General features: G+C 45.6%; 1 protein-coding gene across 1 annotated transcript in view; it reads right to left on the bottom strand.

Moving 5' to 3' along the window:
* Positions 1-14,291, bottom strand: part of kiaa1549l (KIAA1549 like) — a 113,900-nt gene that overhangs the window by 54,693 nt on the left and 44,916 nt on the right. Inside the window, exon 11 of the mRNA XM_033038547.1 lies at positions 646-833. Coding sequence (XP_032894438.1) covers positions 646-833 — 188 coding nt within the window. The remainder of the gene's footprint in view (positions 1-645; positions 834-14,291) is intronic.

Below are 14,291 nucleotides of genomic sequence, written 5' to 3'. Positions count from 1 at the left end.
GTTTAGTCTGGGTTAGTTTAGTCTGGGTTAGTTTAGTCTGGGTTAGTTTAGTCTGGGTTAGTTTAGTCTGGGTTAGTTTTGTCTGGGTTAGTTTAGTCTGGGTTAGTTTAGTTTTGGGTTAGTTTAGTTCCGAGCTGCAGCATGGAAACAGGCTCATCGGCCCACTCAGTCCGCACCAACTATCGATCACCTTATAACAGTTCTATCCTACACGTTAGGGACAATTTACAGAGGCCAATTAACCTATGTGGGTGGAAACCAGAGCACCCGGAGAAAACCCACGCAGCCACAGGGAGAAGGTACAATCTCCGCACGACGGCGCCCGTGGTCAGGATCGAACCTGGGTCCCTGGCGCTGTGCCACTGTGCTGCCCCAGGTTAATTGTCCTCTGTAATTACCCCATGTTTACGGGTGAGATGTAGATTCTGGGGGGGGGGGGGGGGGGGGGGGGGAGTTGACAGGAATTTGGAGAACATAACAAATGGTGGATGGCATTGACTCGATGGGCTGAATGTCCTGTTTCCATATGTTACAATTCCATGATACGGATCCTATGTTAATGCTGAGAATGCATCTACACTCCTAGGTCTACCTTAACTGTGTATAAGCTGTGACAGAACGCCAGGCACGGATCAATACGCTTACCTTCTTCGATTATCAATGTTTTTTGCAGCTTTGTTGTTGTCTGCCTCCGGGACTGTTTCCCTTTCTTGGGGAACGGTGGCATCCCGGCCAGCGATCGGTAGGATCACCGTCTCCTGGGTGATGGCCACTTCATCCTCTCCACCATATTGGCCGATGTGCTGCTTGGCGTAGTCAAACCCTTGGACTGGCTGGACGGCAAAAATCCATTTCAAGCAAAGCAAAGTCATGCGGTTAGTATTAAAAACAATTCCTCAACGCTGTGAATATTTTGTTCACGGAGTGACTGCGGCGTCTTTATCTGCTAATCAAAAGGTTCGCAATTGCTCTGAACCGACTCTGAAGTTGCAGTATTGATTACAGGACCAAGGGAATGATGGGCACTGCAGTGTATAATTCCAAGGTCACCTTGTATAAGTCTGTGTCAGTTGTGTAAATAGGCAATAGACAATAGCTGCAGGAGTAGGCCATTCGGTCCTTCAAGCCTGCACCGCCATTCACTGTGATCATGGCTGATCATCCATCATCAGTACCCCGTTCCTGCCTTCTCACCATATCCCCTGACTCCGCTATCTTTAAGAGCTCTATCTAACTCTCTCGTGAAAGCATCCAGAGAATTGGCCTCCACTGCCTTCTGAGGCAGAGAATTCCACAGATTCACAACTCTCTGGGTGAAAAAGTTTTTCCTCATCTCCATTCTAAATGGCCTACCCCTTATTCTTCAACTGTGGCCCCTGGTTCCGGACTCCCCCAATATTGGGAACATGTTTCCTGCCTCTAGCATGTCCAATCCCATAATAATCTTATATGTTTCTATAAGATCCCCTCTTATCCTTCGAAATTCCAGTGCCTACAAGCCCAGTCGCTCCATTCTATCAACATACGACAGTCCCGCCATCCCGGGAATTATCCTTGTGAACCTACGCTGCACTCCCTCAATAGCAAGAATGTTCTTCCTCAAATTTGGAGACCAAAATTTGGAGCCCTCGTGTGAAGTGTGTGGCCATACAGGTAGACCACTCCACAATGCTGCCCGACCCGCTGACCTTTTCCACTGTTCCTTTATAGTTTAGTGTTAGTTTAGCTTAGCATGGAAAAAGGCCCTTCGGCCCACCGAGCCAGCAACGACCAGCGATCCCCGCACACAAACACTATCCTACACGCACTCGGGACGAGTTACATTTATACCAAGCCAATTAACCTACAAACCTGCACGTCTTTGGAGTGTGGGAGGAAACCGAAGATCTCGGAGAAAACCCATGGGGAGAGCGCACAAACTCCGTACAGACAAGCACCTGTAGTCGGGATGGAACCCGGGTCTCTGGCGCTGTAAGGCAACAACTCTGCCGTTGCGCCACCGTGCCGCACGGGTTTCATTTCGGGTTTTTAGCAACTGCCTCATTCTGTATCTCTCAATGACAGCACTGTTTCTTTTTTTCCTCTTTCTCCTCCGCCCGTAACCATCTCCCTCCATGGGCTCCAAAATCTAGATCCATCTGTTCTGATCAACGATCGAAGCAAGAGAACATACATTTAGCACAGAAACAGGCCCTTCAGCCCATCTTGTCATGCCGACCATGTTGGCATATTGGGCTAGTCTCCTCTTGCCTGCATTTGGTCCTCCAAACCCTACCTATACATATATCTAGTTTAGTTTCGTTTAGAGATACAGTGCGGAAACCGGCCCTTCGGCCCTCCAAGTCCTCACCAACCAGCGATCCCTGTACACCAATACTACCCTACACACTTGGGACAATTTACAATTTTCACCGGAGCCAATTAACCTGCAAACCTGTACGTCTTAGGTGCGTGGGAGGAAACTGGAGAACCAGCAGAGGGAACAAGGACCTCAGCTAACTTGTACAGGAGAGAGTTACAAATTTAGCAAACTTATAGTGAAAGAGCAGGGGACTTGAGGGTGAAGACAGTTTCGCCAGGCAAAGAGTAATAATAGAGGACAACTGATTGGGTCTCTATTCAAGAGAGTCTGAAGAAGGGTCTCAGCCCGAAACGTCACCTATCCATGTTCTCCAGAGATGTTGTTTGAACTATTGAGTCACTCCAGCATTTTGTGCAAACTTATGTAATTCTAATGTTATTAAGAATTCACTCGGGAGTACAGTGTTTACGTTAAAATAAATACTTCAAGGGATTCTGCATTTTCTGTTAAATGTATCTTGACAAGTTAACTAAAGCAGCAATTAATAAACCCACATCGGCAGTGGGCTTCTGTCAAATGTGCCTGTTTTAATCTGAGTCTTAGTTTAGTTTAGAGATACAGCGTGGAAATTATTCAATATCTATGGACTGTGCAGCCTATACATCTCCAAGCAACCCGGATTCTGACTGACCACCAATCCTCTCTATGTGGAGTTTGCAAGTTCTTCCTGTGACCACATGAATTTCCACCGGATGCTCCGGTTTCCACCCACATCCCAAAGGTGTGTAGCTTTGTAGGTTAATCTGATGCTGCGAATTGGCCCCCAATGTTGAGGTGAATGGGAATGGAGGGATATGGATCAAGTGCAGTCAGAGGAGGTTAGTCTATCTTGGCATCATGTTCGGCACAGACATTTTGGGCCGAAGGGCCTGTTCCTGTGCTCTAATGTCCTATGTTCTATCATTGGTGGAACAAGGAGAGTTGATGAGAATGTGGGGAGAATAAAATAGGATTAGTGCAAGGAGATTCCAGATAGTTGATACAGAAAGGTCTGTTTCCATGCTGGGTGACTCTTTGACTCTGTTCATTGGAGATTTAATAGTGATAGATTGGAGAGTGTTAGCAAGAACTAGGAGCCAATTAACCAAAAAAACCACAGTGGAAACAAAGAACTGCAGATGCTGGTTTATACCAGATAGGTGCTGGAGTAACTCAGTGGATCAGGCAGCATCTCTGGAGAAAAAGGATAGGTGACATTTTGGGTCGGGAGGCTTCTTCAGACTCTTTAATGCGACTCTTTAAAAAACAGCACGTCTTTGGGACGTGGGAGGAAACCAGAGCACCCGGAGGAAACCCACACAGACTAAGGGAGAACATGCAAACTCCACACATTGAGCAGATCGAAGGTCGGGATAGAACACAAGTTACTGAGGCAGCAACACCACCTACAACACCAGCGTACACTAGCACTAGAAACACCCTCTCTGTAGCCACATAACCGATAAAGTAGGAAAATTAATTATTAAATAAAAGATTCGGTCCCTCACTCTCATTGAAGAATGCATTTAATTTGTCAATTGATTTTCTTCTCTCAGTTTCACTGCCAGAAGCGGTCTACGATGACAGAACCTAAGAGGTCAGCTTTCACTGGAAAGAGTTACAAAAGAGACTCAATGTTAGATTAGGAATTTGATCTGCATATAATTTCTCACTGACTCAATGCTTTCAGCCTTATGGCTCAATTATGTGAAGACTTGAAAAGAAACGTAATGCACAGTTGATTAACCTTGTGGCAACAGGGGTGGCGGTGGAGTTGCTGCCTTACAGCGCCAGAGACCCGGGTTCGATCCCGACAACGGACGCTGTCTGTAGCAAGAGTTTGTATGTTCTCCCCGTGACCTGCGTGGATTTTCTCCCGTTGCTCCGGTTTCATCCCACATTCCAAACAAGTACAGGTTTGTCGACTAATTGGCTCGGGGCAATTGTAAATTGTCCCTAGCGTGTGTAGGATAGTGCTCGTGTACGGGGATCGTTGGTCTGCGCGGACTCGGTGAGCAGAAGGGCACCTTTCCGTGCTGTATCTCTATACTAAACTAAAAACTGATATCAGAGAATTGGATCTCCTTTTGATCAGATACCACACAACCACAGCACTGAAGGAGGCCATTCGTCCCACTGTGCCGGTGCCAGCTCTTGTAAAAAACTCTTTTGATTTTCTCCACAGTCTTAAAAATGGTTCCTTGACAAGCATTTCTCCAGCCAGAGTATTTCTTGTCAGCATTGTGGCAGGGTAAATAACTCACAGCAAGTACCGATTCTTTGTGGAGTCATTAAGTCACAAAATAGGGTGGCACGGTGATGCAGCAGTAGAGGAGCTGCCTTACAGTGCCAGAATCCCGGGTTTAATCCAGAATATGGGTGCTGTCTATAAGGAGTTTGTATGTTCACCCCGCGAACTGTTTAGAGATACAGCACGGAAACAGGCCCTTTGGCCCACCGAGTCGACACCAACCAGCAATCCCCGCACATTAAAATAAGCCTACACACACACACTAGGGAGAATTTACAATTATACCAAGCCAATTAACCTACGAATCTGTACGTCTTTGGAGTGTGGGAGGAAATCGGAGATCCCGGAGAGAACCCACACAGGTCACAGGGAGAACATACAAATTCCGTACAGACAGCACCCGTAGTTAGGATCGAAAACGGGTCTCAGGCGCTGTAAGGCAGCAACTCTACCGCTGCGCCACCGTTCCCATTGAATCAGATTCTATTTACCTTTCAGCTGATATTACCCTGGATCATAACACACTGCCTTAAGGGAAAACCTTCCTTTAATGTGGTTCATGGCCAATTTTATTCAATCTGCAATCCCAGGTTACCAAATCTCCTGCCGGCAGAAACAATTACAATACATTTTGCCTAAGTGGAGTTGCTCGTTATGTTTCCAAGTCCCTTATAACACAACCTGTGAGACCTCCTGCTAATGTTCAACTGATAGCAATTTCTCAGGCAACTAATATCCTCCAACTACAGACCATGTTTATCCTTTCCATCAACAAACTGGAGGCAGAAAAAAGGCCATTCGGCCCAGCTGGCTCATTCCTCACCTACCTCATTGTGTTTAGTTTAGAGATACAGCATGGAAACAGGCCCTTTGGCCCTGTCCACCGAGTCCACGCTGACCGCCCATTCACACTAGTTCTATCTTATCCCATTTTTGTACCCACTCCTTACACACTAGGGGGCCATTTACAGAGGCCAGTGAACCTACAAATCCACCACGTCTTTGGGACGTGGGAGAACCCAAAATAAACCCCAAACGGGTACAGGGAGAACGTGCAAACTCCACACAAACAGCACCCGAGGTCAAGATCAAACCCGGGCCTCTGGCGCTGTGAGGCAGCAGCTCTACAAACTGCGCCACCTTTGGTTTTACTGGTTTCACGACCCAACTCACTGCAACAACTACTTAAGAAAGGAATGTATTCCTGCACAACAGCTTGTATTTTGCAAACACTGTGTGAAATGCATTCGAGTCATCTTAGTACTATGCACTCCTATGACCAGAGAGTGGCACATTATGTGTTAGAGAGAATAACAGGTTTGTTAATCGACCATACATCCCCCAAACAGGGTCATGTAGAATATTCATTGACCAAAGGTCCATGTGTCCAGAAATACCTGTATTCTTTTTCTATGATATTGACACAGCAAAGCAGAAAAGTACAGGTGGGTCACAAAATGCTGGAGTAATTCAATGGGACAGGCAGCACCCCTGGAGAACATGGATAGGTGTTCAGTCTTTAACAGTCGCCTGGGCCTACACGATCTCCCAGTTGCTGAACACTTTAACCTCCCCTCCCATTCCCACACTGACCTTTCTGTAGGCGATGGAGGCCATCATTGGGTAGTTTTAAAGCGGAGACAGGTTCTTGATTAGTGCGGGTGTGCGGAGTTATGGGGAAAAAGGCAGGAGAATGGAGGGGAAGATAGATCAGCCATGATTGAATGGTGGAGTAGATTTGATGGGCCCAATGACTAATAAATGAATAATTCTGCGCCTATGACTAATGAAGATGGTGTTACCGTCTACCTGTCCCTTACTGATGGAGGTTGTGGGTTTAGCTGTCGAACAACAATGACTGCGAATGATTTGGTCACTGCTTACACGAGAGGTAACATCATCAAAGGCCCACACCACCCTGGAGCCTGGTACAGGAGCCTAAAAATCATGACCACCAGGATTAGGAACAGCTGCTTTCCATCAACCGTTGGCCACAGTTTAAGAATAAGGGGTAATCCATTTAGAAAGGAGACGAGGAAACACTTTTTCACACAGGGAGTTGTGAGTCTGTGGGATTCTCTACCTCAGAGGGCGGTGGAGGCCGGTTCTCTGGATACTTTCAAGAGAGAGCTAGATAGGGGTCTTAAAGATAGCGGAGTCAGGGGATATGGGGAGAAGGCAGGAACGGGGTACTCATTGGGGATGATCAGCCATGATCACATTGAATGGCGGTGCTGGCTCGAAGGGCCAAATGGTCTACTCCTGCACCTATTGTCTATTGTCTAAACATCAGGCTCTTGAGCACGACACAACATTAACCTCAGCAACTATGATTTTCTATGGTCTGTGTTGCTTGTTGCACGACAGACTCCAGTGTCTGCACTATTGTAGTAACTTAGTATTTTGCTTATTAATGTATTATATATTATCTGCGCCTGATTGAGTTTATGGGCCTATTAAGTTGCAGCAAGTAAGAATTCCTTTGTTCCGCTGTCGGTACATATGACAATTAAACGTTCTAATCTAATCTCAAAATCACAAGATCATTATGCTCTACTTGTTAAAAAATATTATACATGTACCTCACATTTTATGCCAGGGTTGCGTTCCTGTAAAGCAGCACGTAATTCAAAAACGTGTAAATTAAACATGTACATATAACCATTTAAACAGGCATAAATTTGAGCACCTTACTTCAAAAATACAGCACGTGAATTAGGTTTTATGAATAATTAAACAAGCACATTTCAAAAATGCATAAATCAAACAGAACAAGACTAAAACGTGAATGCCCGTACTGGAATAATGTGAAGCTGTAGCTTTAAGACACTATCAGTTATTATTGACCCAGCTGATGTTCTTCCTGAATCGATACATGCTGAATGATAACTGAATCTTAAATTATATATTTCTGAACAACATTACACGTAATAAATTACACATATGAGGAAAGATTGAAAATACTAGACTGGTATTCACTGGAGTTTAGAAGAATGAGGGGGGATTTTATAGGAACATATAAAAATTATAAAAGGACTGGACAAGCTAGATGCAGGAAAAATGTTCCCAATGTTGGGCGAGTCCAGAACCAGGGGCCACAGACTTAAGGGCCTGTCCCAACAACATGCGACTGCATGCGGCAAGCGCGACCAAACGTGGTCGCTTGAACCGTACGGCCTCGCACTTCGATTGCCGGAGCCGTATGGAGTTGTGCGGAGCTGGTCCCGACATCGCGCGGGGCTCCGAAAAACTGACACTGTCCAAAAATTGCGCGCAGCAACGGCCTGTCGGCCCACAGCCGCATTGAGGCCGTACGCAGCGTCGTGACCGGCGTGCGCAGCGTCTTGACGGCGTACGCCTAGCGCGTGGCGTTGCGCGATGACATCACCGCCCGGCGTGCCGTTGCCTCCTCTTGCACCTATTTTCTATGTTTCTATGTTTCTAAGTGCCTCTGGGCAAACAATGGTTGCTGCCTGAATGTGTAACTAAATGTGTCTGAAATTACTATCTTTAAGTAGGGCACTGAGCTGACATGTAGTTTGGGTTAGAGTCATAGAATCGCACACCGCAGAAACAGGCCCTTCAGCCCAACTCGTCCATGTTGACCATATACCTCATCTAAGCTCATCCCATTTGTCCGCATTTAGTTTAGTTTAGAGATACAGCGAGGAAACAGGCCCTTCGGCCCACCGAGTCCATACTGACCAACGATCCCCGCACATTAACACAAGCCTACAGACACCAGGGACAATTTACACACACACCAAGCCAATTAAACTACATACCTGTACGTCTTTGGAACGTGGGAGGAATCCGAAGATCTCAGAGAAAACCCACGCGGTCACGGGGAGAATGTACAAACTTCGTACAGACAGCACCTGTAGTCGGGATCGAACCCGGGTCTCCGGCGCTGCAAGCACTGTAAGGCAGCAACTCTGCAGCTGCGCCACCATGGCTGCCCTCCGTCTCAGTGCTCATGTCTCTCTAATCGTTCTCTATGCATGTGCCCGTCCAAGTGTCTTTTAACTGTTATTATTTTACCTGCCTCAACTACCTGGGGGAACTATAAACTCTCTAGCAGCACGTTCCATATATCCACCACCTCTGAGTGAAACCCCTCCGGTTCCTATTCAATCTTTCTCCTCTCCCCTTGAACCTAGGTCCACCGGTTCTTGATTTACCTGGTGCTGGCATCATTTTCAAAGTCCACCATAGCTAAAAGACTTTGTGTATTCACCCCCGACTAATTCCCCTTATGATTTTATACACCTGAAATACGAGTTGAGTGAACAATATCTGGCTTTTAATGAATGGTGATGCGCAGTTAGTCAAAGCAGGGACCTGGTCAGAAAAAGCAAACTTAAAGTATTGAGTGAAATGTTTCTGAATGATTATCTAGTGCAGGGGTGGGGAACCTTTTCATGTTGGAATGCTGCATTAAGTTAGCTGTAATCTAATAAGGCCGCATCCAAGAAACTTCAATTATATACACTTCAAATGTACATTATTTTGTTAAAATAGCCCTCATGACTTACTAATGTTTTAATTGTGGCCGTCAGTTGGGGAGGATTATTTTGCTGAATCTTCTTTTACTCTTTGGTATTTTAAATACGTTCATTTTAAGATAAAAATAAAAATAATAAAAGACATATTAATAAATATAAATGAATTCGTTCTGCAAAATTGGGATTCATTCAAAAGGCCGCACTTAATGGCCTAGAAGGCCGCAGGTTCCCCACCCCTGATCTAGTGCAACATGACATCATTAGGCTTTAGAGACACAGCACAGAAACAGGCTCTTCGGCCTACCGAGTCCGCACCACCCAGCGATTACCCCGTACACCAGCACTATCCTTGACACTAGGGACAATTTACAATTTTACCAATGGCATAGACCTGTAAACATCTTTGGAGTACGGAAGGAAATCGGAGCACCTGGAGAAAACCTTTGTAGGTCACGGGGAGAGCATGCCCACTCGCTACAGACAGCACCTGTAGTCAGGGTCAAACCTGGGTCTCTGGTGCTGTAAGGCAGCAGTTCCATCGCTGCGCCACTGTGACATCTGCTGGAAGAATGTTTGGCCAAATATCCAACACAGCTACTGCAATGGTTGGATATTTGTACCAGTGTGGGATCTTGTTCATTCACCTCCAATTTCTCTCAGCTGTGATGACACTTCCAACATCATTAGCCTGCAGTGTTCGCAATGACTCTTGTGTTAAAGTGTCTGGAGGTAATTTAAGCCAGACATCTCCTGACGGGAAGAAGTGTGAAGCACTGAGTCATAGATTACACCGCCAAAGGTGATACATAAATGGAAGTTGTTGTTGCTGGCACTGTTCTGGGCTGCGGGCGATAATCTCTAATAAAATTTCTCATTAATGCTTATTTGCGCTTTCCCTCATTAGTATCTCACCTTCTCTGTGACTTTTCCCCTGAAATCATTTTTTCTCACACATTTTACATCTGCAGATAGGTTTATTTGGAGTCACAGAATCATGGCAATCCAGAAGGTCACCACCCTGCTCATTAAGTCCATGCCGGCCCTCCATGCAACAATCCAAATTGGTTCAAACCTGACCTCAGGTGCTGTCTGTGTGGAGTTTGCACGAGGTCCCCGTGACTGCGTGGTTTTCCTCCGGCTGCTCCGATTTCCCCCCACACCCTGAAGACATGCGGGTTTGTGGGTTAATTGACCGCTGTCTATTCGCCCCTAATGTGTCGGGAGTGGATGGGAAAGTGGGATAACATAGAACTGGTGTGAACGGGTGATCGATGGTCGGCATGGGCTTGGTGGGCCGAAGGGCCTGTTTCCATGCCGTATCTTTCGAACAATTAACTCAAAACTGAATGCTGGGGCTATCCAAGGGGAGTTTTCTAACTTCTAAAGAGGTTGTGGGTTTAGTCTTGGGCCAATGCAAAGGGAAGTGGCGCACCATCTTCTGGGTGAGGTGATAAGTTGAAGCACTCTCAGTTGCACACAAAGAACCTATTGCATATTTTACTGCTACGTAGGGCGGTTAGCCATAAAGCAAAGAACCAGGTCCTTTGGCCCATGCCTATGATGACAACCAAAGTAGCGATCTATATTCATCCCATTCGGCTGAAGGTGGCCGGGTGAGAAGAGGGACGATGGTTCGCTGAACGATCGGATCGAGGCAATGGCTGGAGGCTCTGCAGACCTTCATGGCCAGCTGCAGTTTAGCCTTTGAAAATGGTGCTACTATCAAGCCTCAGTGGGCTCCATCTATACACTTTGTACCTAATCTAGATATTTATGTGTAGTAATAACATACAGAACTGTATGCAAAGTACCTTGGTACATGTGTTATTAGAGAACCATTGATCACTTGATCCATTGCTTACTTTCGAGATGCACAAAATGCTGGAGTAACTCAGCGGGTCAGGCAGCACCTCCGGAGAAAAGGAATAGGTGACGTTTCGGGTCAAAACCCTTCTTCAGACTTACTTACTAGGTCTTGGTTCTTCCTCTCAATATTTAGTGTAGTTTAGTTTAATTCAGTTTAGTTTAGAGATACAGCGCGGAAACAGGCCCTTCGGCCCATCGAGTACGCGCCAGCACCATCCTACACACGAGGGGCAATTTACAATTTTTACCGAAGCCAACTAACCTACAAACCTGTACATCTTTGGAGTGTGGGAGGAAATCAGAGTACCCAGAGAAAACCCACTCGGTCACAAGGAGAACGTACAAGCTCCGTACAGGCAGGATCGAACCTGGGTCTCTGGTGCTGGAAGGCAGCTGCTTTACCCGCTGCACCACCGTGGCGATTTATTTCACAACCACCATTACCACCTAAAATAATCACCTGGTCAATCCAGTTTGTGGCAGCTATTGATGTACAAATTGGCTGTCTTGTTGCCCACATTAAAGCAGGTTCATTCTGCAAACTTCATTATCTTTAAACTGCTTCGGGAAACATCAGAAGAATGATTTCCTTCGATTCCACGATAACCAGTTATCTTCCCAAAGAACCTGGTTTCCCATTTGTACCCGATTCACTCATCATTGTAATGTTATCCTTACAGCACCTTGCAGGTGTCAGTGCCATGAATTACCGAAGAAAATAGGCTAACATGAAATATGAAAACCATTACACTGAAGTCACTGCCAACAGCATGAAAAATATTTTCCCTTTCAATTACCTGGAATGTGATTTCTTTCCAATTTTTATATTTAAAATGCATAATTCAATAGCATCTCTGCCATTTCAAAGCACATCATTTTGACAAATGTGCTTCTGGAATCTGTTATTTAGAACACAGGAAAAAAATATGGTCCAATTCTATACGGCCATCGTAGAGTCTGTCCTCACCTTCTCCATCATGGTCTGGTTCGGCTCAGCCACCAAGCACGACATCCGGAGGCTGCAGCGAATCGTCCGATCAGCTGAGAAGGTTGTTGGCTGCAACCTTCCCTCCATTGACAAACTGTACACTGCAAGGGCCAGGAAGCGAGCGGATAAGATCATCTCTGACCCCTCTCACCCTGGCCACAAACTCTTTGAATCACTTCCCTCTGGAAGGCGACTCCGGACTGTCAAAGCTGCCACAGCCAAACAGAAAAACTGTTTTTTTTCCCCACGAGTAGTAGCTCTACTCAATAACCAAAAATCTGTAGCCTCCTTTTGCTCTGGTATTTTATTTAATTCACCTGTTTAATTAATAATATTTTATTATTAATGTTTAATGTTTTATGTGTCATTCCTAACTGTCACTGTATGTCATGTTGTTACTTGCGAGCTGAGCACCAAGGCAAATTCCTTGTATGTGAATGCTGAGCCAATAAACCTATTCATTCATTCAGGAACAGGCCATTCAGCCCACAATACCTATGCCATTAAACTAATCTCCTTTAGCTTCACACGATCCAAATCCATCCAAATCCCTTCAAATCCATGTGCCACATTTCACTAATACAGAGTAAAGTGATGTCTACGCCCATTGCTAAGGCTTGATCTCTTGGTATTCAATGTTTACCAGCACTGATAGACACAGATATATGACTCACTGCATAGAATGGATTAGACACAACCAGAATCTTTGCAGAAAGAGTCAGGACAACTAATACACAGCCACTGGGCACACGCTGTTGAAGGTCAAAAGTGGAGATGGTCAAGAGCTTTGGGTTCCTCTGTGTAAATATCACCAACAATTTTACTCTGCCACGTTGGCTAAGAAAGCACATCGACGCCTCTACGTCCGCAGAAGACCAAGGAAATTCGGCGCGTCTCCAATAACTCGTACCAATTCAATTTACAAATGCTCTTCCATTAACAAATTTGTGGACGACACCACCCTAGTGGGCCCGATATCAAATAATCGTTAGACGGAGTACAGGAAGGAGATTGAGAACCTTGTAGCGTGGTGTTGAGACAACAGCCTTTCCCTCAATGTCAGCAAGACAAAGGAGGTAATCATTGACTTCAGAAAGCGAAGCGGTAGACATATCCCGCTATATGTTGACCCCGCCAAAGTGGAGATGGTTGAAAGCTTCAAGTTCCTGGGAGTAAATATCACCAGCAACTTATCCTGACCCAGCCTTATCAAAGCAATGGCCAAGAAGGCACACCAACACTTCGACTTTCTTAGAAGGCTGAGGAAGTTTGGCCCGTCCCCAACTACTCTCACCAACTTCTACAGATGTTCCATGGAAAGCATTTTATCGGGATGCATCACAGCACGGTTTGGGAACATCTCCATCCAAGACCGCAAGAAATTGCAGTGAATTGTGGACGCAGCCCAGACCATCACTCAAACCAAGCTCCCTTCCATTGACTCCATCTACACCTCAGCAAGGCCACCAGCATAATCAAGGACGAGTCGCACCCTGGACACTCCCTCTTCTCCCCTCCATCAGGTAGGAAGTACAGAAATGTGAAAACGCACACCTCCAGATTCATGGACAGATTTTCCCAGTTGTTATCAGGCAACTGAACCATCCTATCATGAACTAGAGAGCGGTCTTGAACTACCATTTAACTCATTGGAGGCCATCGGACTATCTTTGATCGGACTTTATCCTGCACCATCCGTTATTTATTTTATCCTGTATCTGTACACTGTGGACGGCTCGATTGTAATCATGTATTGTCTTTCCGCTGACTGGATAGCACGCAACAAAAAGCTCTTCACTGTACCTCGGTACATGTGACAATAAACAAAACTAAACTAATCTCCGCAGATGCACCAATAGATAGCATCCTAAGAGGATGCATCGCAGCTTGGTGTGGCAACTGCTCAGCCCAAGACCGTAAGAAACTGTAGAGAGCTGTAGACGCAGCCCAGTCCATCACAGAAACCAGTTCTTTCCCCCACAGAATCAGTCTGTACTTCACAATGCCTTAGGAAAGCAGCCCACATAATCACATTTCTCTCTCCATTGATGCTGCCTGACCAGAAGAGTATTTCGGGGTGGGAGATTGCAACCTTCACGTGGTCCACCCTGTTTCGACAAATGCAATCAACCCGGTGTGCACAATCAAATAAGATCAAACAGAACAAGTTGTCCGACAACTTTAGGCTGTGCACGCAAGAAGAAGAAGAAGAGTATTTCCAGTATTTACTATTTTTAATACAATAGGCTAGTCATTTTCTATGCACCTTACAGTTAGCAGTCAACATAATGTATTTCATTAATCTTTACTGTACAGAGTTATACAGCACAGAAACAGGCC

This window comes from Amblyraja radiata, chromosome 20 (assembly GCF_010909765.2).
Source record: "Amblyraja radiata isolate CabotCenter1 chromosome 20, sAmbRad1.1.pri, whole genome shotgun sequence".
Taxonomy (NCBI): Eukaryota; Metazoa; Chordata; class Chondrichthyes; order Rajiformes; family Rajidae; genus Amblyraja; species Amblyraja radiata.
This window is presented reverse-complemented; position numbering and strand designations above follow the sequence as displayed.